At 42.1% G+C, this 27,981-nt stretch overlaps 1 protein-coding gene across 1 annotated transcript in view; it reads left to right on the top strand.

Annotated features, from left to right (window-relative positions):
• Window positions 1-27,981, top strand: part of LOC127570519 (integrin beta-1-like) — a 57,444-nt gene that overhangs the window by 10,477 nt on the left and 18,986 nt on the right. The window contains exons 3-9 of the mRNA XM_052016171.1: window positions 6,038-6,208; window positions 6,902-7,095; window positions 12,260-12,478; window positions 13,498-13,593; window positions 24,664-24,735; window positions 24,833-24,973; window positions 27,068-27,270. Of these exons, the coding sequence (XP_051872131.1) occupies window positions 6,038-6,208; window positions 6,902-7,095; window positions 12,260-12,478; window positions 13,498-13,593; window positions 24,664-24,735; window positions 24,833-24,973; window positions 27,068-27,270 (1,096 nt within the window). The remainder of the gene's footprint in view (window positions 1-6,037; window positions 6,209-6,901; window positions 7,096-12,259; window positions 12,479-13,497; window positions 13,594-24,663; window positions 24,736-24,832; window positions 24,974-27,067; window positions 27,271-27,981) is intronic.

Genomic DNA, 27,981 nt, shown 5'->3' with positions numbered 1-27,981 from the left:
CAGGGTATGCTTCTCCAAATGCTCATAAATCCTGTCCCTAAAAATCTTTTCCAGTAATATACCTACCACTGAAGTAAGACTCACTGGTCTATAATTCACAGGGTTATCCCTACTCCCTTTCTTGAACAAAGGAATAACATTTGCTACCCTCCAATTATCTGGTACTACTCCTGTGGCCAGTGAGGATGGAAAGACCAAGGGCTCAGAAATCTCTTCCCTCACTTCCCGTAGTATCCTGGGATATATCCCATTCAGCCTTAGGGACTTACCTATCCTAATGTTTTTCAAAAGTTCCAGCTCATCCTCCTTCTTAACATTGACATGTTCTAGCTTATCAGCCTGTTTTACACTGTCCTCACAAGCATCAAGGTCTCTCTCACAGGTAAATACTGAAGCAAAGTATTCATTGATGACCTCCCCACCTCCTCCGACTCCAGGCACAAGTTTCCTCCTCTATCCCTAATCGGTCCTACCTTCAATCTAATCATCCCCCTGTTCTTCACATACAAGTAGAACGCCTTGGGGTTTTCCTTAATCCTACTGACCAAGGCCTTCTCATGCCCCCTTCTAGCTCTCCTAAGTCCATTCTTAAGCTCCTTCCTGGCTACCTTGTAACTCTAGAGCCCTGTTGGATCCTTGTTTCCTAAATCTTGGGTAAGCTTCTTTCTTCCTCTTCACTAGATATTCCACATCTCTTGTTCCTTCACCCTGCCATGCTCTTCCTGCTTCAATGGGACAAACCTATAAAGAACCCTGTGCAAGTGATCTCTAAACAACCTCCACATTTCCACTGTGCATTTCCCTGAGTACATCTACTCCCAATTTACACTCCCAACTTTCTGCCTAATAGAATCATAATTCACCCTCCCACAATTAAATACTTTCATTTACTGTCTGCTCCTATCCTTCTCTAAGGCAAAGGTAAAGGTCAGGGATTTGTGGTTACTGTCTCCAAAATGCTAACCCACCGAGAGATCTGACACCTGACCAAGTTCATTGCCTAGTACCAGATCCAGAATGGCCTCTCCTCTAGTCAACCTTTCTACATATTGTGTCAGGAATCCTTCCTGGACACACTTAAGAAATTCCACCCCATCTAAACCTTTTGCACTAAGGAGGTGCCAATCAATATTAGGAAAGTTGAAATCACCCATGACAACAACCCTGTTATTTTTGCACCTTTCCAAAATCTGCCTCCCGATCTATTCCAGTGTCTCTGTTGCTATTGGAGTGGTGGGGTGGGGGGGGTCTATAGAATACTCCCAATAGAGTGATTGTTCCCTTCCTGTTTCTGACTTCCACCCACACTGACTCAGTAGACAATCCCTCCAGGACACCTTCCCTTTCTGCAGCTGTGATATTATCTCTGATGAGCAATGCCACTCCTCCACCTCTTATCTCCCTCTCTGTCCCTTTTGAAACATCTAAATCCTGGAACACCCAGCAGCCATTCCCACCCTTGTAATGGCCACAACATTGTAGTTCTATGTACTTACCCATGCTCTAAGTTCATCACCCTTGTTCCTGATACTTCATGCATTAAAATAGACACACTTCAACCCATCCAACTGACTGCAATTTTTCCCTATCAACTGCCAATCCTTCCTCACAGTCTCTCTACACGCTGCAACAACCTGTACACCAACTGCCCCATCCTCTGACCTATCACTTGGGTTACCATCCCCTGCCAAACTAGTTTCAACCCTCCACAACAGCTCTAGCAAACCTGCCTGCAAGGATATTGGTCTCCCTCCAGTTCAGGTGCAACCCGTCCCTTTTGTACAGGTCATACCTTCCCGAGAAGAGATCCCAATGATCCACAAATCTGAAACCCAGACCCCTGCACCAATTTCTCAGCCACACATTCATCTGCCAGATCAACCTATTCTTACCCTCACTGGCACGTGGTACAGGCAGCAATCCAGAGATCACTACCCTTGAGGTCCTGCTTTTCAGCTTCCTACCTCGTTTCCCATATTCGCTTTTCAGAACCTCATCCTTTTTCCTACCTATGACATTGGTACCAATGTGTACCACAACTTCTAGCTACTCACCCTCCCCCTTTGGAACGCTGTGGACCTGATCTGAGATGTTCCTGACCGTGGCATCTGGGAGGCAACATACCACCTGGGAGTCTCTTTCACGTCGACAGAATCTCCTGTCTGCTACCCTAACTATAAAGTCTCCTATCACTATTGCTCTCCTCTTCTACCCCCTTCCCTTCTGAGCCACAGAACCAGACTTGGTGCCAGTGATCTGACCGCTGCAGCTTTCCCCTGGTAGGTTGATCCCCCCCAGCAGTATCCAAAGCGGTATACCTGTTATTGAGGGGAACGGCCACAGGGGTACTCTGCACAATCTGCCTATTCCTTTCCCATAGAACCATAGAAAACTACAGCACAGAAAAACAGGCCATTTGGCCCTTCTAGTCTGTGCCGAAACATTATTCTGCTAGTCCCATTTACCTGCCCCCAGCCCATACCCCTCCAGACCTCTCTCGTCCATGTATCTATCCAATTTACTCTTAAAAGTTAAGAGCGAGCCCGCATTTACCACATCAGATGGCAGCCCATTCCACACTCCCACCACTCTTTGAGTGAAGAAGTTCCCTCTGTTGTTCCTCCTAAACCTTGCCCCTTTCACCCTAAAGTCATGTCCTCTCATACTTATCTCTCCTAATCTAGGTGGAAAGAGCCTACTTGCATTAACTCTGTCTATGTCCCTCATCATTTTATAAACCTCTATCATATCTCCCCTCATTCTTCTCCGCTCCAAGGAATAAAGTCCTAACATGCTCAATCTTTCCCTGTAACTCAACTCCTGAAGACCCAGCAACATTCTTGTAAATCTCCTCTGCACTCTTTCAATCTTGCTGACATCCTTCCTGTAGTTCAGCGACCAGAACTGCACACAATATTCCAACTTTGGTCTCACCAATGACTTATACAACCTCACCAAAACATTCCAACTCCTATACTCAATACTTTGATTTATAAATGCCAGGATGCCAAAAACCTTTTTTACAATCCTGTCTACCTGTGACTCTACTTTCAAGGAATTATGTATCTGAACTCCCAGATCCCTTTGTTCCTCCGCACTCCTCAGTGCCCTACCATTTCCTCCCTTGATTTGCCCTACCAAAATGCAACACCTCACACTTGTCTGCATTAAATTCCATCTGCCATTTTCTGGACCATTTTCCCATTTGGTCCAGATCCCTCTGCAAGCTTTGAAAGCTTTCCTCACTGTCCACTACACCTCCAATCTTAGTGTCATCCGCAAACTTACTAATCCAATTTACCACATTATCTTCTAGATCATTGATATATACAACAAACAACAATGGCCCCAACACAGATCCCTGAGGCATACCACTAGTCACAGGCCTCCAATCTGAGAAACAACCATCTACAACCACTCTCTGTCTTCTCCCACTCAGCCAATTTCGAATCCAGTTTACAACTCTCCTGACAGTCACTCAGCTATCTGCCTGCTGCAGCTTAGGTGTGGCTACCTCCCTGTAGTTTTTATCTATCATCTACTCATTCTCCCGTAGGAGCCGAAGGTCATTCAGCTGCAGCTCCAGTTCCCTAACATGGTCTGTAAGGAGCTGCAGCTGGATGCACCTCCCGCAGATGTAGCTATCACGGAGACTGGAGATCTCCCACATCTGGATAGAAGAACATAACACTGACCCTGGATCCATTGTCACTGCTAATAGAGAAATAAATAAAGAAAGAAAGAAACCTACTAGAAACTTATGGTAGCCTCTTCTCGCCAAAGCTTCTTCTCGCCCACTGGTTCACTCCAACAATGGCTGCTCCAAAATGGCCACTCCACTTGACTCTACCTTCTTTTTTTGTTTGTTGCCAATTGGCTCATTTCTCATTCAATTATCACCTAACAATTCGCAGCTGTACCTCTTATATTGGCTGGAAATGCCTGGAAAAGAACTGGGTCCCAACACTCACCTCTTTATATGGCTCCCACTTCTTGCACCAAGAGTCCCACTTCTTGCTCCAAGACACAGCCCTCGCTATCTGGAAAAGAAGGCCTCAGCCGTTTTCAGTTCTCTAAACCTGCCATAAGCTACTTTTTTAAAACCTAATTCTCAATAAGGTTTGATATCCACCTTACTTGTCAGAATCCTTGTGTTGAAATAGATGCAACTTAGCCTTCCATTCCTCCCTTGTGTCTGGAGAGTTAGTTTTCTTTCCATATGTGTCTGTTCCTCACCTCCTTTACTTACTCCTACATTGTGTCCCCTTCCTCTGCCAAATTAGTTTAAAACCAGTTTAACGGTTCTGCCAAACCCCCTCGCCCTCTGCAAGAGCATTAGTGTCATTCTGGTTCAGCTGTAACCCATCTGGCTTTTACAGGTCCCACCTTCCCCAGAAATGGTCCAGAAATCTGAAGCTGAATATCCTTCACCATCACCTCGCTCAGTGTCTCCCAGCACATGTCCATTCACTTGGGAAGGACTATAGCTGGGGTTCAGTATTCCAAAACTGAATTTGATAGTTTCATCGTTTTGTCAACCAGTACTTCTGACACAATGTCTCAGTATCTCTCTCTAAGAGAATGCAAGATCATAATTCAAGCTAACAAATCAAGGAATAGCGTACAAAATCAGGAGAGCTCTCTCTCCACAGAGAGAGAGAAATTCTTAAAGCTTGGGAAGATTTATATGAGGAGTTTAAGAAATACAAGGGGTCTAGACAGAGTAAATAACAAGGACCCCTTTCCCTCAACAGAGGATTCAGAAACAGGGGTCAGAGGTTTAAAGTAATTGGTAAGAAAGGGGGAGAAGGAAGTTTTGTTTTGCCTAGGGAGAGATGGAGGTCTGGGATAGTCTGAAAGGCTGTTGGACGCAGAAACCTTGGATGTGTTAGAGATGTGACCTGAAGGGATACAGAGCCGGTGCTCAGAGGTGGGGTTAGGTTGGGCAGCACTTTTCCACCTGGCATGGACATAATGAACCAAATAACCTCCTTCTGCATCATAAATCTTCAAAAATTCTGATTCTATTCTCTAAACATTATTACAATTAAGGAAACAGTTGTAGTTTGGTTCTGATAACATTTGCTTGACTATAAATGTGCTTCTTTATAGGGTTCAGCACAATAGAGAAAACTCCTTGCCTGGGTGGTAAAATACAATGTGGTACAGCCTTAAAACAGCCATGATTGCTCACAACCAATATTACATATGACAGATATAAGATACAGATGCACCTATGCATCTGCTGCCGTAATTTTTTGTGGCAGTCAAGACTGTGGGTTTGAGAGATGCTGTAGAACTCATTACAAGCCACTGAAGTTCAGCTTGTAGCTAGTACTTTTCAGTGGCCTTGGTGAAGCAGCCAGTAAAATCAAAGACCCCACCCACCTTGGTCATTCTCTCTTCTCTCCTCTCCCATCAGGCAGACGACACAGGAGCCTGAGGGCACATACCACCAGGCTCAAGGACAGCTTTTATCCCACGGTGATAAGACTATTGAATGGTTCCCTTATATGATGAGATGGACTCTCAACCTCACAATTAACCTTGTTTGACCTTGCACCTTATTGTCTACCTGCAATGCACTTCCCTGTAGCTGTGGCACTTTACTCTGTATTCTGTTATTGTTTTACCCTGTACTACCTCAATGCACTGTGTAATAAATTGATCTGTATGAACAGTATGCAAAACAAGTTTTTCATTGTACCTCGGTACAGGTGACAATAATAAATCAATACCAATACCAATACCAATGAACACAGAAGCACAAGAGTTAAAGGAAACAAAATCAAGAGTAGGTCACTTGGCCTCTCAATCCTGCCCCACCATCCAATATGCCCATGGCTGATCTACCCTGGCCTCAACTCCTCTTCTGTGTCAGTTCCCATAGCCCTCAATTCCCTGATCTTTTAAAACTTTATCTACCTCCTCTTTAAATCCCTCTAGCCTCCACAACCCTCTGGGGTAGAGAATTCCTAAGGTCCACCACCCTTCATGAGAAGAATTTCCAATGCTAGCGTATCTTTTCCCTTTTCAGGAGAACCACAAACCTTCTCATTGTATTTTAAGAGAGCTGAAGATTACCCCATTGATTTATATTTTCTTGTGGACCTCTCCCTTTCTTCGGAGAATGATTTGGAAAACATGAAGATGTTGGGAATTAAACTGAAGAAGGAAATGAGGAAGATAACTTCTGATCTCAGAATTGGTAAAAAAAATTCTTAAGTTTCTCTCCATGATTTAGCAGCTTGAAGTTATATATGAGTATGCAATACAAAAAAAAACATGAGACAAGGCAAAATTTCTTCCTCATAGAGTCATAGAAACATACAGCATGGAAACAGGCCCTTCTGCCCATCTGGTCTATGCCGACCAAGACCCATTTGCCCATGTTTGGCCAATAACCTTCTAAACATTTCCTATCCATATACCTGTCCAACTGTCTTTTAAAAGTTGTTATTGTACTTGCCTCAACCACTTCCTTCGGCAGCTCATTCCACATACATACCACCCTCTGTGTAAATAAAATGTTGCCCCTCAAGTTCCTACTACATCTTTCCCCCTCACCTTAAACCCTCTGGTCCTTGATTCCCCAACCCTGGGAAAAAAACTAAGTGCCTTCACCCTACTATGCCCCTCATGATTTTATATACTTCTATAAGGTCACCTCTCAATTTCCTACACTCAAGGAAAAAACTCCTAGCCTCTCCTCCTTATAGGTTATGGAAAAGTAATTTTTTAGCAAACACTGTTCCTCTTAATTTATTTTAAAACTATAGTCTTTGATGGTCTGCATGCCATGTTCTTGCTGCATACTATTGCAAATCATTCTTCTCTAGTTTTTTAAATCAGGTTTGGTTCTGACAGCATTTGCTTGACCTATAAGTGTGCTCCTCTTTAGGGTTTGGTACAATAGAGAAAACTCCTTGCCCAGGTGGTAAAATGTGTACAGGTCAATCCAGCTTCAAAAATGTGCTGCCATTAACCAACAATAGGTCAGAATACAGCAAACTAGTACGGAGGCAGACCATTGCGGCAGGTCTGAATTCTTCAGCAGGTGGTGTTGATGCCATCATGCAGGCTGCTGTCTGTGGGGTAAGTAAAAACACTTCAGTGTTTAAATATCAGGGCAATTATTTGTAATCTTTTTGCCTAAATTTAGATGCCTTTGAGTTCCACACATCTTAATGGAAGACTCTTGGGAAATGTGAGTGCCCAACCAATGATTGAGTACTAGACTTGCGGCTCCTGAGTAGCACTTCCTGATGGAAGCAGTGGACTGTGGGAATTTTCTTAATACCCAATAGAGGCAGAATCTACTGCAGTAACAAAATGCCCTTCACTAGAGTTAACATTTCAGCTGAACCTGTACAATAATTAAATATGGAATAGAAGAAAGATCATAAAAACTCATAATCTGAATTACTCGGATGACGTCTGTCACATGGAGAGGGATTGAGTAGTCTTAGCCTCTATTCTTCAGAATTTAGAAGAGTGAGAAGTGACTTCGTGGAGACATACAAAATTCTTAGAAGGCTTGACAAAGTAGATATGGGGAGGATATTTCCTCTGACTGTACAGTCTAGAATGCGGAGTCAAATTCTCAAAATAAGTGGTGTCCCAGGACTGAAGGAAGAAGAATTTCTTTACTTAGAGGGTGGTGGAACTTTGAAATTCTCTATTACAGGAGGCTTAGTCATTGACTGAAATAAAAACAGAGATTGATAGATTTATGGAGACACCAGAGACTGCAGATGCTGGAATCTGGAGCAAGAAAAATCTGCTGGAGGAACTCAGCGGGTCGAGCAGCATCTGTGGGAGGGAAGGAATTGTCAACGTTTCGGGTCCTGATGCGGATTTTCGATCTGAAAAGTTGACAATTCCTTTCCCCCCATAGATGCTGCTCGACCTGCTGAGTTCCTCCAGCAGATTGTTTGTTGATAAATTTATGGATATACAAGAAATGAGGAATATGGGGGAAAGGGGCAGAAAATGATGTTGAGATAGATCAGGGCCTAGTGGATCTGGGGCTTGAGGTGCTGAATAATGTCTGCCCGCTCCAGTTTCTTGTGCTGTTGTGTGCATGTGTACAGAGAGTTGACAATGCACCTTGATCATGTTCTAAGAAAAGGGAGAATGGATTCAAGCTCAAGTTGCAACATTTGAATGTTGATGAAAGGTGATGTTCAAATGAATTCAGTTCTAATGGAAGGTCACCGATCTGAAACACTAAACCTGTTTCTCTTTCTCAGATGCACCAGTGGAGCACTTCCAGCATTTTGTGTTCTATTGCGCAAATCAGACATCATTTTCTCTCACAGAGAAGCTGAATTTGACTTTTCAGCTCCTGATTTGCAGGGAGACCAGCAGGGTGACTCCTTGTACTTCTGCTCTACCTCTCTCTTCCTTTAAGACTCTTCCTAAAATCTGCCTCTTTGACCAGCTTTAAGAAACGTCTTTGACTGGGTTCCATTTTTTGTGAGATCATGACCCCGTGAAGTTTTTTGGACACATTTATGAATGAAAAAATTCTTTCCATATCCTTGTGGGGCTTTTAATCTCAATTATTTGTCCTGCTAGGAAAATTTATATTTTTGTTCAGTGTATTAATTTTGGCTTCTTGGCTTCAGGACATGCAAGTGGGAGTATTCCCTTTTGTTTTGCGATCCGGAACACTGGGCTTGCAACTTCTGCAGGCAAAGAGAAAGTTCAACAAGAGATCTACCCAGCCTATTCCCATCTTCCAGCACTTGTAGGCCTACAGGTCATGGGAATGGTGGCATAGCAGTGGACTAGTAATTCAGAGGAGGGGACTAAAGATCCAGAGACAAAACATTAAATCCACCATGTCAGCTGGGAAATGTAAATGCAGTTAAATAATTTGGAATTAGTAATTGACATCATGAAATTGATGATGCATGGTTTGCAGTCCTGATGTTTCATCCTCAAACATCGACAGTTCCTTTCCCCTCACAGATTCTTCTTTACCTGCTATTCCTCCAGCAGATTGTTTAGTGATCCAGATTCCAGCATCTGCAGATCCTTGTGTCTCCCCATGAAATTCTTTGTTTGTCTGAACCTCCTTTCAGTTCACAGTTGATCTTATATTTTCCATATTTACATTATTTTGTGTAAATATGGGAACTATAAGGATATCAGTCCTTCTGGGAATAAAATCTATTATCCATACCTATTGTGGCCTGTATGTGACTCCAGACCTTTCCACTTGTCTTTAAAATGTCCTTGTTGTACCAATGCTCTTTGATCTTCACCACAGCTGGAAGGAGTGCATTATTCAAGATGATAAGAGATCATATTCTGTAACGCAATTAGAGATCGTGACCTTTCAAGAATACTCACTTTCCATGAGTGCATGACAAAAAAGGATGTCCTATTTACATAATATAAGTTTCCCAAATGCTTGAATCAGCTGCTGAGCCCATTTTCAGTGGTAGCAGCCCTATCCCTGGTGTTAATGGGACTGTAATATCACCAATCCTGTTCTGAGGCTGTTACTGGAGCATTAATGCCAGAGGAAGGGAGTCACCATCAACCCCCATATTTTAGAACAGAACATAGAAATATAAGTAGGATAAGGCCATTTGTCCCATGATGTCTGTTCTGCCATTCAATGAGATCCTGACTGATCTTAAACCTCAACACCATTTTCCTGCAGTAACCATGTATTCCTTAATTATTTTAATATCTAAAAATCTCTCTCTCTTTTTCGCATACTCAGTGACTGAACCTCCACAGCTCTCTTGGGTCAAAAATTCCAAATATTCACTAGACTCTAGGTGAAGACATTTCTCCTCATCTCTGTCCTGACACCTTATTTTGAGCCTGCGACTCCTTATTCTAGATACCCCGGATGAGCAATTGCACATCCAGCTTATCAAGCTACCTAAGCTTTTATATGAAAACAGAAAATGCTGGGAAAACTCAGCAACTCAGGGAGCATTTGTGAAAAGAAAAACAAGTAATGTTTCAGATGAGGGACCCTTCATCAGAACCGAGAAAGAGAGAAACAAGTTGGTCCAGATAACAGTGAAGTAAGGCAAGGGCGATGGGTAGAACAAAGGGAATTTGACTGATAGAGTGAAGTCTGTTTTTACAGTATATTCTTGTTTTTATGCAAGTTTTTTTCTTATCCTACTTGTATAAGTCTGGCCTGCTGGACATGTCCCACAACCTTACCATTAACAACACCATTACATGGACACCAAAAAGCTTAATTTGCTGGTAACTGTCCCATTAAACCACTTCAAGTCACCCTATCACAGACATTCCCTTTATTCTATACATCCCTCCCCCACCTGCTCTCCTACAAAAAACTACTTTGTACCTCTCTTCCCCAGTTCTCACAAAGGGTCACAGACCTAAAATATTGACCATTTCTCTTTCAACAGGAGCTGCCTGACCTGTTGAGTTTTTCCAGTATTTTATATTTTTATTTCAGGTTTCTGGCATCTGCAGAATTTTGATTTTCATTTACTCTAAGAATGTATGTTTCGTTGAACTTGAGAGAACATAGAAGCTATCAGGCACTCTTTTGCCTAGGCTTCATTGAATCAAGCTAGTGGAGACATCAAGTTGGGCAAGGATTTCCTTAAGCCTGTTTTTCATATTGTTATCAAATTATGTAAATGTAAATGGGTACTTGTTTCACTGAAACTGCAGGAAATCTGTTGTGACGGTTGAATCACACACTGTCACTTGTACATATGGTTGCCCCATCTTTTGCTTGTGTTAGGAAGAAAAAGCTATCTCACTTGAAGTGGAGCTGTAGTGTGCGATGACCGCTGTCTCCGAGCTTTCCCTAAAGTTTCGTAAGCTGATGTGCAGGGCTTTGTGAGGTCAACTGAATCATCACATGGCTAATGAATCACTGCCAGCAGTTCTGACTTCCAGCTTGTGGGGAGTAGCCCAGTGCTTTGGTTTTAGTGCAGCATTCTGGAAACACTGCCGTCACCTTGGCAGCCGTTTTGCACAGCATGCAGTTTTTAATTCTGTTTCCTCCCAATGTTTTCCCACACCTTCTCCTTAGCTTCAGCTGGAGTTTTGAAACTGTGATAGGTGGGCCAAGGCATGGCCTTTTGATCCAACATCTGCCTTGCTGTTTGTAGGAACTGTGCCTTGTGGTTGGAAAAATTTCCAATGAGTTTGATCAACTGCCTTGGCCCAGATAGCTGTTAATTATATTTCCTATCTATAGTGAATATGATAGAACCCAGGTTAAAGTGCTCAGCTTTCTCCATTTGTAGATCTACATTGGTTCCAAATTAAGCAACACCTCAAATTTAAATTCTCACACCTGTTTACAAGTCCCTCCCTTGCCCTGTCACCTCTGTGTGATCTCCTCCTGTCCAACATCCATCTGAGTCCAGGTCATTTTATGTAATATTTCCTCAAGAAGACAGCTCACTGCCACCTTCTCAAGGGCAATTAAGTTTGGGCAATAAATTTGTGCTGCAATTGCTTGATTGGACTTGTTACACAATTCTATAACCTGGATCATCTCCAATTACTTTTGTCTTTATGGGATGTACAGTCCATATCATGGATCCCCAGAAGCTATTATTTTGCATCTACCTCAAAGTGAAGATATTAATTGAAAATGCCATCAATTTAACCACAACACATGAACTATTCTTCCCAAATTTAAGGGCCATTCAAGCAGGGCAAATCAACTAGTAAAAAATGAATATGTAAATGGAACAGAATTCCTAGATGTTGTGGGCCACTGTTGTATCATGGACCATATATTGGAAACCCAGTTATAGATATTATTTGCCTCTAGCATTCACAAGAATTCCCAGTTGCCATGGAGAATACTTTGTCCTGATGTAAGATATAGTCCTCTGAAAGCCATATTCCAAATTTCTCTCAGAGCATGGAAGTGGTTCTAAGTTCAAGATCAGCCATGAATGCTGGAGCAGGCACCAGGGGGTGAATGTCCTGTTGCTGTTTCTATTTCTTATCTTCTTATATTCTCCATGTATTACCAGGGTTGTGTCCAGGGTAGGGTTGGGGGGGGTGGGGGTGGGGAAGGGGCTTACATCCCTTTCAATAATCTTTAAGCATATTAAAAATGCATGCATAAGCATATTTATTCTTTATACCCATCTGTTTAAAATTCCCATCCAGAAGCTTCCAAATTTAAAAGTCCACATACTCCATAGAAAATGTAATATAGATTGACATGTTCACTAAAATAATCACACATATTTAGGTTATTTAATTCTGCTTTCTCTTCCAGGATAAAATTGGTTGGCGAAATGCCACTCGACTACTTGTCTTCTACAGTAATGCGGAAGTTCACTTTGCTGGGAATAATACTCGTGGCAGAACGTTGCCAAGTGCTGGGAATTGCCACCTTGACACTCAGGGTGTCTACATAACCAGTCACCATCAGTTAAGCTGGCTTTTGATATTGATGGACGGATTCAACATAAAAATCATAGACAGACAAAAGAACGTAGTCAAGGAAAAAGCATGCATGTTTCATATTGGGTTGCAAAGCATGAGAGCAATTTCCATTGTCTTGTCCAACCTTAGTTTGAATGTAATATAGATTGACATGATTCAACTGCTGTCACTTAAAAGGGATATTTGTCTAGTGGGATATTAGCACAGCACAGACAATCACTACTTAATACTTCTGTGGTACTATTTATACTTGTGAGGTGGGCAGTGCTGGCAGGCCTGGGTTAATTGATCATCTGAGAAGCTGGGGCATGGCTGCCATCTGCTTTAACTTCCAAACTTTGTGTTGTTTGTTGTGTAGTTTTAGGGTGGGGATTCCAGGATAATGACTCAAAAACAATAAAGAAATGATGAAAATGACTAGGTCAGGATGGTGGGTGAGTTGGTGGGGAACTCAAAGAGGTGTTTATAATATAGAAATGATGAAAATGACTAGGTCAGGATGGTGGGTGAGTTGGTGGGGAACTCAAAGAGGTGTTTATAATATAGTTACAGAATTTCAGTTTGTATTTGAGATCACCTGGGTGCCCTGCTGAGATTGAATTGCTGCAGTATAATGTGCTATGAATTCAAGGAACATGCTGTAAAAGATCAGCACAAACCTATCTTTATGTTAAGGAACTGATTTCTATTTGGCAGTTCAATGATTAAAGTTGCCATTTCTCCCAGCTGCTTAGGCGTCTCCTGGAATGGGCTGGCTTTTTATAAACCAAATGCTGTTTGCTTTATTCTACTTTCAATTAACTTGAGAATTAGATCTTTTCAAACCTCCTGGACTGAACTAGATTTGAGTGCTTCTCTCCTGGGCACTGCTTGAGTGCCCCAATTACCCTGACATTTAATTACCCACTAACATCACTCCCCCACCTACCCACTCACCCCCATCCCCCATCAAAATGTCGCAGTCCTAATGTGGCCACATACCAACATGAACAATAACAGAATTGTTGAGCATTTGGTATTTTCTTTGTATTTTGCTATCATGTAATTTTGAAATGTTTTTAATCACAGAATTATCCATCCAGTGCTCAATTGGCACAGAAACTTAATGACAATAAAATCCAGCTTCTCTTTGCTGTTAAGGAAGAGTTTAAAGATGCTTACAAGGTAAGAAAACCTAATGATTCAGCTCAGTGGCCGTGTTTGGTGAAGACGGTGACACATCTCTTGTACGGGCAGAGCTCAGGTTGTGCTCCCTCAGTTGGAAAATCTAAGTTTGGTGTGTTTTCAAACCTGAGGCATGAAGTTAAAGGAATTTGCCTTGTACCGGTAGAGCCAAAAATACAAAATAGAGATTCTGCAGATGCTGGTTGTGCAACGTGCTTCACTTCTGAATATGGTTTTATTGAATTCCATTGATCTGAGGACACATCTTTAGACAAGAAGATAAGTCCAAAACATAACTGTAAGCACCTGTACAGAATTTAATTCTTTGAGAAATTATGCCATATCTATGACATTTGCACCTTTTCTGTAGAAATATGATGTTTAGATTCAATTTTTAAAGTTTGATTTGTAGGATGTCAAGACATTTTAGTAGAAGGGTTCTTTCCTGATAGAAGTTTATAACATTATGAGAGGCATAGATAGGGTCTATAAGTCAGAATATGCCACCAAGAGTAGAAATGTCAAATATGAGGGGACATTGGTATTGGTGTTGGTTTATTATTGTCACGTACTGAGGTACAGTGAAAAACTTGTTTTGCATTCCGATTGTACAGGTCAATTCATGACACAGTGCAGTTACATTGAGTTAGTACAGAGTGCATTGATATAGTATAGGTAAAAACAATAACAGTACAGAGAAAAGTGTCACAGCTAGAGAGAAAGTGCAGTGCAATAAGGTACAAGGTAGACCGTGAGGTCATAGTCCATCTCATTGTATAAGGGAACCATTCAATAGTCTTATCATAGTGGGGTAGAAGCTGTCCTTAAGTCTGGTGGTACATGCCCTCAGGCTCCTTATCTTCTACCCGATGGAAGAGCAGAGAAGAGAGAATGTCCCGGGTGGATGGGGCTTTGGTTATTCTGGCTGCTTCACCAAGACAACGAGAGGTAAAGACAGAGTCCAAGGAGGGGAGGCTGGTGTCCGTGATGCACTGGGCTGTGTCCACAACTCTGCATTTAAGATGAGAAGGGGAATGCTTAAAGATGTGTAGAGCAAGTTTTTTTACACAATGGTAAGTGCCCGCTAGTGGTGGAAGCAGATAAGAGGCTGTTATATAGACACATGAATATGCAGGGAATGGAGGGTTTTGTATCATGTACAGGCAGAAGAAATTTAGTTAATTTGGCATCGTGTTTAGCACAGACATTGTGGGCTGAAGGGCCTGTACCTATGCTGTACTGTTCTATGTTCTAAGACCAACAATTATTGCTCATATTTAAATGCCCTTGAATAGTCGTGGTGAACTACCATCTTGAACTGCTGCAGTCCTTCTGGTGAAAGTACTCTTACAGAGTTGGTAGGTCGGGAGTTCCAGGATTGAGAACTGGTGATGGAGGAATGGCAACGGTGTGGGACTTAGAGCAGAACCTTCAGCTGGTTGTGTTTCTATATGCCTGCGCCCTTGTCCTTCTAGGGGTCGTTTGTGAGTTTGAGAGTTGATGTTGGAGTACCATATGCAAGCGGTTAGCGCGACGCTATTACAGCGCCAGCAATCGGGGTTCGATTCCCGTCGCTGTCTGTAAGGAGTTTGTACGTTCTCCCGTGTCTGCGTGGGTTTTCTCCGGGTGCTCCGGTTTCCTCCCACATTCCAAAGATGTACGGGTAGGTTAATTTGGGTTTAAAAAATGGGCGGCGCGGACTCGTTGGGCCGGAAGGGCCTGTTACCATGCTGTAAATAAAATTTAAAAAAAAAATTTAACTGAAGTGCATTTTATGCATGGTACACACCATAGCCACCATACACTGGTGGTAGAGGGAATGAATATTTAGGATGATAGGCAGGGTGCCAATCAAGTGGGCTGCTTTGATTTGGAAGGTGTTGAAATCCTTGAGTGCTGTTGGAGCTGCAGACATGCAGGCAAGTGGGGAAGTATTCCACCACACTGCTGGCTTTTGTCTTGTGGATGGTGGAAAACTTTAGGAACTTAAAGGGTGAATCCATTGCTACAAGGTATCCCACATTTGAACTGCTCTTGTAGCCACAACAGTTAAATTTCCAGCCACTACTGAACTGGCCCAGTTTACTGATGGTGGGGTTAGCTCAGTGATAGTAATGCCACTGAATATCAACAGCAGGTGGCTAGTCTCTTCCTTGTTTGAAGTGACATTTCCGGGAACTTTTGTAGTACCACGTTCCAGCACCTGCTTGAATGTTATCGAGGTCTTGCTGTTGGGAGGCATGGGCTGCTTCCTTTATGGTGGAATTTCGAATGGAATTGAAAATCATGTAATCACCAGGGAATATCCACACTTTTGACCTTAATGTGAAAAGAAAATCATTGATGAAGCAGCTGAAGGTGGTTGGTGCTGAGGAACCAGTCTGAGGACTGAGATGATTGCTCTCCTTGTCACACTATCTGCCACACTATTGACTTTTTCACCTTGGAACATTCACCAGAGATTAGCAAACATCCACTAGCCAGAAGGAATCAACAGCAAACATCCACTAGCCAGAAGGAATCAATCACCAATTTAAGTAATGCTAGTGGAGTGCTCCTTCTTGCTGTTGAACACAGCTTCAACATCAAAGGTTACAGAGTGGGTGTTAGCTGAAACTCCAGTTTGCCAGTGCCATTAAATTTACACTAAATGCTGATTAATACTATGATCTGCATGCTCTGCATGTTTCTGCTGGATGTTCACTGGACACCTACTAACAACAGCATCACTTCTCTCATGATTCACTGCCCAATGTGTGTACACAAGCTGCGGGTGCCATTTCAGAACGCTGCAGGACACATCACCTACAAAACCGGACATACTGAGTCCAATTCTTGCTGATAAACTTTGAACAAACTTCCCTCCTGCCTTTGAATGCAATATAAATTGCTCATAGGATCCATCAGCCTCATTTAAAAAAAATCAGAAAGGAAATGGGTTTGATCATGCAACCTAATATTTGCTTTGTTTTGGAATGATACAGTAGGTTGCACAATTCTTTAGTTTGTTTTCATTACTCCAAATTGTATATACTAATTTTTCTAAAATAAGTCATACATTGTGCTAAACAGACTATATTGTGGTCTAAAAAGCCAGTAATTCAGCAGATTTAGAGCATTGTCATTCACAGACTAAACAGGATTACTGAAAATAGTTGCTCCCTCCTGTCACAATGAAGCAATTACAATCTATATTACTGATGTCAGAGTCACGATAAAGTGAATGTTGCTGTCAAGACTGTTGCATTCAGTGGTGTTGACATCTTTTTGTGTGTAATTAAAAGTGCTTTTGAACCAAATGCATAAGGTAGCATTTCCAGCCAGCACCCCATTTTACAAGTCAAGTGTTAGATCATAGAACATTACAGCACGGTACAGACCCCCGGCCCACAATGTTGTGCCAACGTTTTATCCTACTCTAAGATCTATCTAACCCTTCCCTCCCACATAGCCCCCCATTTCTCTATCATTCATGTGTCTAAGAGTCTCTTAAATGTCCCTAATATATCTGCCCCCACAACCTCTGCAGGCAGTGCGTTCCACGCACCCACTACTCTCTGTGTAAAAAACTTACCATGATATCCCCCTTATACCTTCCTCCAATCACCTTAAAATTATGTCCCTTTGTTGTCACCCTGGGAAAAAGTCTCTGACTGTCCGCTCGATCTATGCCTCTTATCACCTTATACACCTCTATCAAGTCACTTCTCATCGTCCTTCTCTCCAATGAGTTGTTAAGCTACATTGTCTGAATTCTTAGGTGTGACTGTGCATCCCTGCAATCCAACTTTTATTAAACACATATAAGATAAATAGGCAACTGGTTGAATTTAGCAGGACTTGGCTTGCCACCTGTACTCACCACACATGCCCCTGCAAGCACTTACCTGGGCTGCATGTGGAGGCCTGACTCTCCATTCTCTGGAGTAAGGTGGCAAGGTTTCAGCAAGACTTTGGTGGCAAGTAGGTAGAATTGGAATTGGAATTGGTTTATTATTGTCACTTGTACTGAGGTACAGTGAAAAACTTGTCTTGCATACCATTCATACAGATCAATTCATTACACAGTGCATCGAGCTAGTACAAGGTAGAACAATACAGAATGTAGAGTAAAGTGTCACAGTTGCAGAGAAAATGCAGTGCAGGTCGACAATAAGGTGCAAAGTCATAATGAGGTAGATTGTGAGGTCAAGAGTCCACCTTATCATACTAGGGAACCATTCAATAATCAGGCTGCGGGAAATATAGACAGAGTCCATGGAGGGGAGGCTGGTTTCCGTGATGTGCTAAACTATGTCCACAACTCTCTGCAGTTTCTTACGGTCCTGGGCAGAGCAGTTGCCATACCAAGCTGTGATACATTCAGATAGAATGCTTTCTATGGTGCATCAATAAAAGTTGGTGAGTATCACGGGGGACATGCCAAGTTTCTTTAGCCTCCTGAGGAAGTAGAAGTGCTGGTGAGCTTTCTTGGCTGTGGCATCTACATGGTTGGACCAAGAAAGGCTATTGGTGATGTTCACTCCAAGGAACTTGAAGCTCTCAACCCTCTCGACCTCAGCACTGTTGATGTAGAAAGGTGCATGTGCACTGCCTGCCTTTCTGAAGTCAATAACCAGGTCTTTTGTTTTACACTGAGATAAATGTTGTTATCTTGACACCATGTCACTAAGCTCTCTATCTCTTTCCTGTACTCTGACTCATCATTATTTGAGGTATGGCCCACTACGGTGGTATCATCTGCAAACTTGTAGATGCCACTGGAGCAGAATCTGGCCACTCAATCATGAGTGTGTAGGGAGTAGAGTAGGGGGCTGAGAACGCAGCCTTATGGAGCACCAGTGTTGAGAATAATTATGGCTGCCTATCCTCATTGATTGTGGTCTGTTGGTCAGGAAGTCTGGGATTCAGTTGTAGAGCAAAGTGTTGAGTCCCAGTTTGCAGAGTTTGGTGATGAGTTTGCTTGGGATTATAGTACTGAAGCTGTAGTCAATAAACAATAGTCTAATGCAGGTGTCTTTACTGTTCAGATACTCCAGAGATGAGTGTAGGGCCAGGGAGGTGGCATCCACCTGTTTCAGCGGTAGGCGAATTGCTGTGGGTCGAGGTTGTCTGGGATGCTGGAGTTGATGTGTGCCATGACCAGCCTCTCGAAGCACTTCGTGATAGTGGATGTCAGAGCCATCGGTCGGTAGTCATTAAGGCACGTTACCTTGTTTTTCTCAGGTACTGGGATGATAGTGGTATTCTTAAAGCAGGTGGGAACCTCAGATTGAAGCAGGGAGAAGTTAAAAATGTCTGTAAGTAGCCCCGCCAGCTGATCTGCACAGGATCTGAGGACACAGCCAGGGACACCATCCGGGCCAGATGCTTTCCACGGGTTCATTCTCCAGAAGACTGATCTTACATCCTCAACGGTGACCATGAGTTCAGGTTCATTGGAGGCTGTCGGGGTGGGTGGTGACTTACCAATCCCCTTCTGTTCAAAATGTACATAGAATGCATTAAGCCAATCAGGAAGGAATGTGCTGTGTCAATGATGTTGCCCAACTTTGTTTTTTAGCCCGTTATAGCATGTAAATAAACCCTGCCACAACTGATGGGTGGTCTGGGAGTCTATTTTGGACTGATATTGTCTCTTGGCATCTCTGATAGCTTTACGGAGGTCATATCTCAATTTATTGTAAAGGTCAGAATCACCTGATTTTAAAGCTGCAGTCCTGGACTTCATTAGGGAGTGGATATCCCAGTTCATCCATGGTTTCCGGTTTGGGAACACCCTGATTGTCCTCTTCAGTACACAGTCCTCAACACAATTGCTGATAAAGTCCATGATGGTGGTGACATACTCATCGAGGCTGGCAGCTGAGCCTTTGAATGTGGACCAGTCCACTGACACAAAGCTGTCATGTAGAAGCTCATTTATTTCCTCAGACCAGCATTGAATGACTTTCTGTACTGGATCCTCCCGCTTCAGCTTCCGTTTGTATGCAGGGAGAAGGAACTCAGCCTGGTGGTCTGACTTACCAAAGTGAGGGCAGGGAGTGGGTCGATAGGCATCTTTGGTTGAATAGCAATGGTCAAGGGTGTTTGGGCACCTGGTGGGACAGGAGTTGTGCTGGTAGTATTTTGGTAACACACTCTTGAAGTTGGCCTGGTTGAAGTCACCTGCAATAATGAAGAGGGCCTCAGGGTATCCTGTCTCAAGGCTGTTGACCACAGAGTATAGTTCATTGAGTGCAGGCATCATGTCCATCCGGGGTGGGATGTAGACTGCCATCAGGATAGCTGAAGTGAACTCCCGTGGCAGGTCATATGGACGGCACTTCACCGTTAGATATTACAGGCTGGGTGAGCAGGAACTCGCCAGGACTGTCATGCCTGAACACCACGAGTTACTGATTAAGAATCAAAGTCCTCCGCCTCTGACTTTGCCTGAGGACGCTGTATGGTCCATTCGGTGAATTAAGAAGCCCTCAGGTTGTATGGCACAGCCACGTTTCGGTGAGACATAGCACACAGAAGTCCCTCAGTTCTCTTTGGGAGGTCAGACTTGCCCTTGGTTCATCAACTTTCTTTCTCAATGGCCTGGACGTTAGCTAGTAGTATGCTGGGGAGGGGGACTAGAACCCACGCTGTTTCAGCCTCACCTGCAGCCCAGCCTTCTTACCACATTTCTGAGGTAAGTGGCTGCATCTGGTCGGTCCTGGAAGTCCTGGAGTGGAGCTACCTGGACTGGAAGTTAAGTGATTGCTTAAGGACAGACCTGGAAGACCTGGAGTGGATATATCTGGACTGGAAAGTAAGTCCTTTCTTTTGGGCAGATGAAAAACACTATGATGCTGGAGGAACTCAGATTCAGTTCCACAGCCATGAGTTCCTCCAGCACCATAGTGTTTTTCATCTGGATATTCCAGCATCAGCAGTCCTTTGTTGCTCTCTTCTTTTGGGCAGACCTGGAAGACCTGGAGTGGATTCAGCTGGCCTGTAAGGCAAGTTGTTTTCCCATACAGGTCTAAAGATCCAGAAGAGGAGAGAGCTGCCCTAGCAGGTAAGTGGGGGTATCTAGGGGACCCTCAGCATTGGGACTTGGCCCCGGGTGCTATGTAGGGTCGAGCTTCCAAACTGGAGGGGCCCTGGCGTTGGTCGTCCCTGCAGGTTGGGCCTCGCGTCGGGTTGGGCCTCAGGGCTCAGCCTCCGATGGTCAGGTCCTGCGCAGCAGGGGCATTCCATCTCTATGCCTCTTTATAAACCCCAGCTTCCCGTTTACTTTACTAAATCCTCTCAACATTTCAAGTATTTATGCAGAAAAACACGCAGGGGCCTCTGTTCCTGCTCTTCCTTTGTGTCATTTAGGCCATATTGTATCTTGTTATTCTTTCTGCCAAAGCATATCACCTCACAGTCACCGCACACCCTAGAAAGGACAGACATCTGTCACTCAACTCATCTTGAGTTTATGGCGAGTTTGCTTAAATCGGGGAAATACCTAACTGTGAGTGGCAGAATACCAATGGTTCTCTTCAGGACCACTGGCCACAACCAGATTGATCCAACCCACTAATTTGTATTACAGAGTTTCTCTATCTGGCGATATCTAGTTATATTGAAGAAGAGAATGAAATAGAAACTACAGTTCTTACTTAGCGAGACGGAGAACAGCTTGATCCTCGGTGAACAAAACACCTGAAGATTTTTTGCAAACTGACAAGAAGAGTTATTCAGTATGAAAAGAGCCCAAATGTAATAAAAAATTCAGATGTGGCAGCATAAAATGATAAAAGATAAACTTTATGCTAGTCGCCAATTATTGCAGCTAGAACTGGTATTTCTGCAAATTGTGGAGGAGGTGGAGTTAAGCATAAACATTCTTTTGTGGAAACAGATTTATTAGTTTACATTACAGATTAATATTGTTGGTAAAGATTGAGAACCATTATAAAAGTGGTTAGGATGTGATCAGTGCACGGTCGACTTCCTGTTATTGTTTTCGCACATACTTGGACCGTGCACTGCCAGGTGCTCTGTTGAACATTGTTTCATACGCTCAGCTCCAAGATCAGATATGATTCACAACTTCAGTGGCGTTGAATTTTTGTACGTCTTGGCAAAAAAGTTATTTACAAAACAAGCAACTTTTTGCATTGCTGAATAAGATCCTCTTGTAAAGCCTTTGAAAATTACCATTAGTTCAAGGTATGCAGTTAAACTTAAAAGCTGATTGCTTTTAGTTAAAAAAACAATGACTTCTAGAGGGTTCCAACTGAAGCTTACTTTTCTCAAACTGCCTTAAAGTACAGTATCATTCCATTTCCCTCATAATAGACACTGTCAACCAAAGAATTTTTGGGACCAAGGGAGTTTGAAATTAGAAACGTTAGATGATTGTGATAATATCATTGAACAATTAAAAGCAAGAACAAATAAGTTAAACACAACATCCCTTTTGATCTATTGATAAGGATTTGAATCAACATAAATTTAAACTTGTCTATCTCACCCTCTAACTGTCAATATTCAGAATTTGCACAGTCTGTTTTCACCTTCCTCATTTGGAGACAAGTCTTGAACTTTATTCTTGAGCTCAGAAAGCTCCAATTGAATCTTCATTAATTATATTAACATCAGTCTATTTCATAAACTTACAAAACTGGATGTACATTTGGTTTGGAGATTATATTACTGACCTTTCTGTAGGTCGGACAAGTTTCTTCTCAGAAACTCTCCATTGTCACAATAACAAATTATAGTGCAGTGATAGAACATAGAATATAAATCAGTACAGCACAGGAACAGACCCTTCGGCCCATGATGTCTGTGCCGCCCATGATATCAAATTAAACTAATCCCTTCTGGCTGCACATGGACAATATCTCTCCATTTCCTGTATTTTCATGTGCCTGTCTAAAAGCCTCTTGAACACCACTATTGTGTATCTGTTTCCACTGCCACCCCTGCAAAAGGCACAGATGGACTGGTTAAGTTGGCAGCAGATTCAGATCAATGCTTTGCACATATTAGTAAAGGAATTTTAATTGTAAGATTCTTAACAGAATGGGAGAACAAGAAAATCAAAAGGGACCTAAGTAAGCCTTTAAAGGTAAAACCAAAAATAGAAAAGAATGTAAAAAGAAAAATGGGATTCTGCATTTTTTTAATATTGTAACATTTAGTGCAAAGACAAAGGAGTGATGCCTTATTTATTCAAAGTTTTAGTTTGGCCACAGTTGTAATATTGCTTGGTGATTTGAACACAACATTAATAAAATAACTTTAATGTCATGGAAAGCAATTACGAAAATTCATCAGAATGACATGAGATATAGGAGGCAATTATTATGAAGGTAGGTAAAATAAACTGGGGTTTTTTGCTTTTACTAATGAGTAAAGTTTGTTGACCTTATCGAATGTATAATTTCCAAAATTATGAAAGGTTTATAAAGTGATGAATTGTTAGGTAGAGGAACAGTAATAAGCCATCTCAAACTCAGTATTACAGCTAAATGAATGCAGTAGAAATTAAAAGAGTATGTTATCACAAATTACATTATTAAAAAAGGGAATATTTTTACTCAAAGGTGATTGAGGTAGAGGCTATAACACTTTTCAAAAGAAAATTGCATAACAGCTTTAGATGTAGAGCTTGAACCAGTAGAGACAAAATGGTTTGAATATCCTACTTCTGTAGTGCAGTTCGAACGACATAAGAGCTTTAATATTCCCTTGTTGACCTTGCAATTACCTTCCAGATCAGGCAGAATATTGCAGAAGGTTAGGAAGCATTAGTGGAAAGAGAAAAAATGTTAACATTTCAAATGGATGAGCTTTTGTCAGAACTAGGTAAACTTACAAAACAAGCATGTTTTAACATAGAACATAGAACAATACAGCACAGCAACAGGCCCTTCAGCCCACAATGTTGTGCCGAACAAACTAAACTAATGACGCCTAATTAAACTAATCCCTTCTGCCTGCACATGGTCCACATCCCTCCATTCTCTGCATATTCGTGCCTATCTTAGAGCCTCTTAAATGCCTCTATCGTATCTGCCTCCACCACCACCAAGTTGCAGAGAAGGGGTTGGAATGGAGAGAACAAAGGGAACGTCTGTGATAAGGTAGAGACCAAGAGAGACTGACTGATGCAAATTATATTTGTGGAATCTACACATTCCTACCGTGGTTTTCTGCCTCTTGGTTGTGGAAATGCATTCACAGCCAATGGTCATCTTCCACTTACTGATGTTATTGGGAACTTTCCATGAATACATTATATTCCTAACCTGGGATACTGGATTGAGGTCATTTCCTTCAAAATTTTACATGCTGATCATATGCTCATTTTTTCCAAAACGTTGTGCCATTTTTCTTGCTACCTTTCACTCAAAAACAGAGCATTTGAGGAGCTTACTATTTTCATTATATTTGTAGCCATATATATCCAGACCACCTCTTTGCGGGCTGTGGGTTTGTGAGAAGGGTGTGGCGAAAGATGCAAGGGTTCTTGTCACGGTTCATCCCCAGCAGCTGTGTAACAGAGGATTCTCTGATCTACGGGCTGTTCCCGGGGACACACACAGAGACGGACATCAACTGCTGCTGGAAGGTCATCAACTTGGTGAAAGACGCCCTTTGGTCTGCCTGAAACTTGCTGGTCTCCCAGCACTGCGAGATTTCCATAGGGGAATGCTGCCGACTGGCACATTCCAGGCTGCAGGAGTACGTGCTGAGGGATGCACTGAAGCTGGGTGCAGCCAACGCAAGGGCTCAGTGGGGAAGGACGACAGTTTAGGGTTCTTCTGCCACTGGAGAGGGAGGGGCGGGGTCAGATGAGGAAGCCCCTTAAAGATTGTAAATATGGGATTGGGGTATCACTCTAGGGAGCCACACGAGTGGCATCGGTGCTGTGGGTTTTATAAAAAGGAACACTAATGATTGATCCATGCACGAGTATGAAGATTTGCACTGTTTTATTATTGTATATAGTTTGTCTTTTATTATGAATAAAGTTTATTTTATTAAAAGAATATATACCCAGACAGAAAAATAATAGTTTCCATATTTGAATAGGCGCTCCAAGCTTGCATTCCAAAGTCTGAAGTTGGAAATCAAACTGCAATTGAGTTAATCGATGCCTATCACGTAAGAACTGATCCTTCCATTAAAACCTGCACTGGTTTATCTACACGTACAATGTACATTATGGAAATTATGCTTCCATCTTTTATTTTTGCTGCAGGCTTTGTCGTCCAAGGTAATCCTGGATAACAGCAAATTGCCTGAAGGAGTTTCAATACAGTATACAGCCTACTGCAAGAATAATATCATTCAAACAGGACAACATGGCAGGAAGTGTTCAGGTATTAAAGTTGGTGAAGAGGTAAGGGATTAGTGTAAATTTATGTCTGCACTGAATATAATACACACTTACATTTCAATCTTGGTCATTAACTGTTCAGAAGAAATTACATGCTTGAAGTACACAATTCTACCCATCCACCTTCACTGAAGGTGTGAAGTGTGTTGACTTACACAGCCATAGGTTTCAGGATGGTATAGATAAGGTGAATGCACACAATCTTTTTCCCAGGGAAAGGGAATCCAAAACCAGAGGGCATAGGTTTAAGGTGAGAGGGGAAAGATTTAAAAGGGACCTGAGGGGCAACTTCCTCACACAGAGGGTAGTGTATGTATGGAACGAGCTGCCTAAGAAAGTGGGTGAGTGATTGAGGCAGGTACAATAATAATATTCACAAGACATTTGGTCAGGTAGATGGATATGAAAGGTTTAGGGGGAAGTGGGCCAAATGCGGGCAAATGGGATTGGCTTAGATGTGTATTTTGGTTGGCATGAATAAGTTAGGCCGAAGGGCTCTGTCTATGCTGTATTACTCTATGACTTTACTCTATAACTGTTTGTATGTTCTTGGATGTATCACTGGAGTCTCAAGTAATCAGAATCAGATTTATTATCACTGACTTAGATGATGTGAAATTTGTTGTTCTGTGGCAGCAGTACAGTGCAAAGACATAAAATTATTATAAATTACAAAAATAAATAAGTAGTACAAAAAAAGGGATAACGAGGTCGTGTTCATCGGTTCATGGACCGTTCAGAAACCTGATAGTGGAGAAAGCTCTTTCTGAATCATTGACTGTGGGTCTTCAGGCTCCTGTACCTCCTTCCCAATGGTAGTAATGAGAGGAGGGCATGTCCCGGATGGTGAGGGTCCTAAGTGATGAATGCCACCTTCTTGAGGCACCACTTTTTGAAGATGTCCTTGATGGTGGTGCAGAAAGCTGTATTCAAAGAGAGAAAGGGGACTCCCTCAGCCTTTTCCCCACTCTCCTGCAGCAGCTGGAGTTACTGTGTGTGGCCACATCCCCTCTTCCCATTCCTGTGGCTGACTATGGGGGCACCTAGCCCATAACCAATCACATAAAGTCCAATTAAGTGGAGTAGACCAGTGCTCAAGTGAAATTCTCATTTCAGGAATAAATATTGGTGAAGTTTTGATAAAGAGTCCCAGAAAGTCCTTAATATTTTAAGAAATTCTCTTCAAAGCCCCACAGGAAGTGAACAGTTAAAGGAGATGTACCTTTAAGTAGTGATTGAAATCTTCAGCATCTATGAATTTGATCCCAATCAACAGAGAGGGGGCTTTAGTTCAAGTGCTAATTACCAAAATGTTGAGGAGCCTTTTCAATGAGCATTCACAGGCAATTTAAGATACAATTAGATGCTTAACGCTGCACCCAACAACTGTTTCTTGCACAAACACCAACTTCTTTACGAAGGTGGAAGCAAAACTGGCTTTCCGCTCAAGACATCATTGTGTCCAATTTCGAGGCTCTTTCGTGTCTTAACTAGTTAGTCAGTAATTACCTCCCTCGTCCCAGACTTCCAGAGTCTCTTTGGGTATAAAATTAAAACCCAACCAGACCATAACCAATCAAAACCCAACCCGAGTCTGAATACGTAACTTTTCCATAGCCAACCTGACCATGGCTACAAATATAACAACCTCTGGCATACTATACTTATCTCAAAAGTTAATAAAAAAAACAAGAGCCAGACTTAAAACAAAAAGCCACAGTGGCCCATTTTGTGGCTCTTGATCTGTTTGAGGAGGAATCTCAAAATGGATGCACCTGAAAGTCTCAACATTCTGAAAATTACCAAGCACATTGTCCTAATCTGGATAAAATACTTAGCTGCGTAGGCATAAGATGGCCCAAATTGAATCCACCAGGACCTGATACCTGTAGTACATTTTACCTTCTTCCTACAGCTCTCAGGCTCCCAAACATCAACCGTAACATAATGCTGATGATTCTTACAATCTGAGTCTTGGCCTGCCATCCTGATGAAACAACTATTGATCACATTGGTCAATACATGCAGTAAAAGCATTTTCTATAGTAAATGCCTGAAATAGGAAGTATTTTTAATACATCACTCCATTTTTTCCAGGTGAGATTCACTGTAAGTATCACAGCAAAAAAATGCCCAAACAATGGGCAGACAACAACTATTGAAATTAAACCACTGGGATTTAATGAGAATGTTGACATTATACTGAAGTTTTTGTGCGAATGTGAGTGCCATGTAAACAGAATCACTAATAGCCCCGTGTGTAACCAGGGCAATGGAATTCTTGAGTGTGGAGCCTGTCGGTACGTTTATCTATCAATTTGTTCAGATAATAGCTGTAATAAGAATGTATGCCTGATAACCATAGGCACAGAGCATAGATCAGCATCTAGAGGCCTGGACAATTGATCCATGTAGAAGAGTTCAAATCCTTACATGAGTTAAATTGGTATAATTAAATAAATCTGGATTTGAGACATTGTATCAGTAATGGTAAATATGAAAGTACTGGATTATCATTAAAAATCCATCTGTTTCACTAATGTCCTTCAAGAAGGGAAATATGCCAACCTTACCTGGTTTAGCCTATATGTCACTCCAGCACAATTAATGCAGTCGATTCTGAACTGCCTCCTTGGTCCAGGCAATTAGGGATAGATAATAAACACCACTATTACCACTGGTGTTCTCATCTCATGAATTAATTAAAAACAAGAGGCAGATTTAAGACAAAAATTCACACCAGCCCATTTTGCACCTATTTACTAATCTGACTATAATGTGCTAACCAGTCAACCTGAGCTCACATTCCCAGGCAAGACCTACTCTAATTGAGCACATGCTCAATTTTTATGCCTGGTCTTTTCATGTTGGAAACTTAAAGCTGTGTCCTACTTGTATTTTCCACTGCTGGAGAAAATATTATTTGGAATTGGAAACGGAATTGGAATTGGTTTATTATTGTCACTCGTACTGAGGTACAGTGAAAAATTGTCTTGCATACCATTCATACA

The sequence above is a fragment of the Pristis pectinata genome, chromosome 5 (assembly GCF_009764475.1).
Source record: "Pristis pectinata isolate sPriPec2 chromosome 5, sPriPec2.1.pri, whole genome shotgun sequence".
Classification (NCBI taxonomy): domain Eukaryota; kingdom Metazoa; phylum Chordata; class Chondrichthyes; order Rhinopristiformes; family Pristidae; genus Pristis; species Pristis pectinata.
Note: the sequence above shows the minus strand (reverse complement) of the source record. Positions and strands in the feature narration are given on the sequence as shown.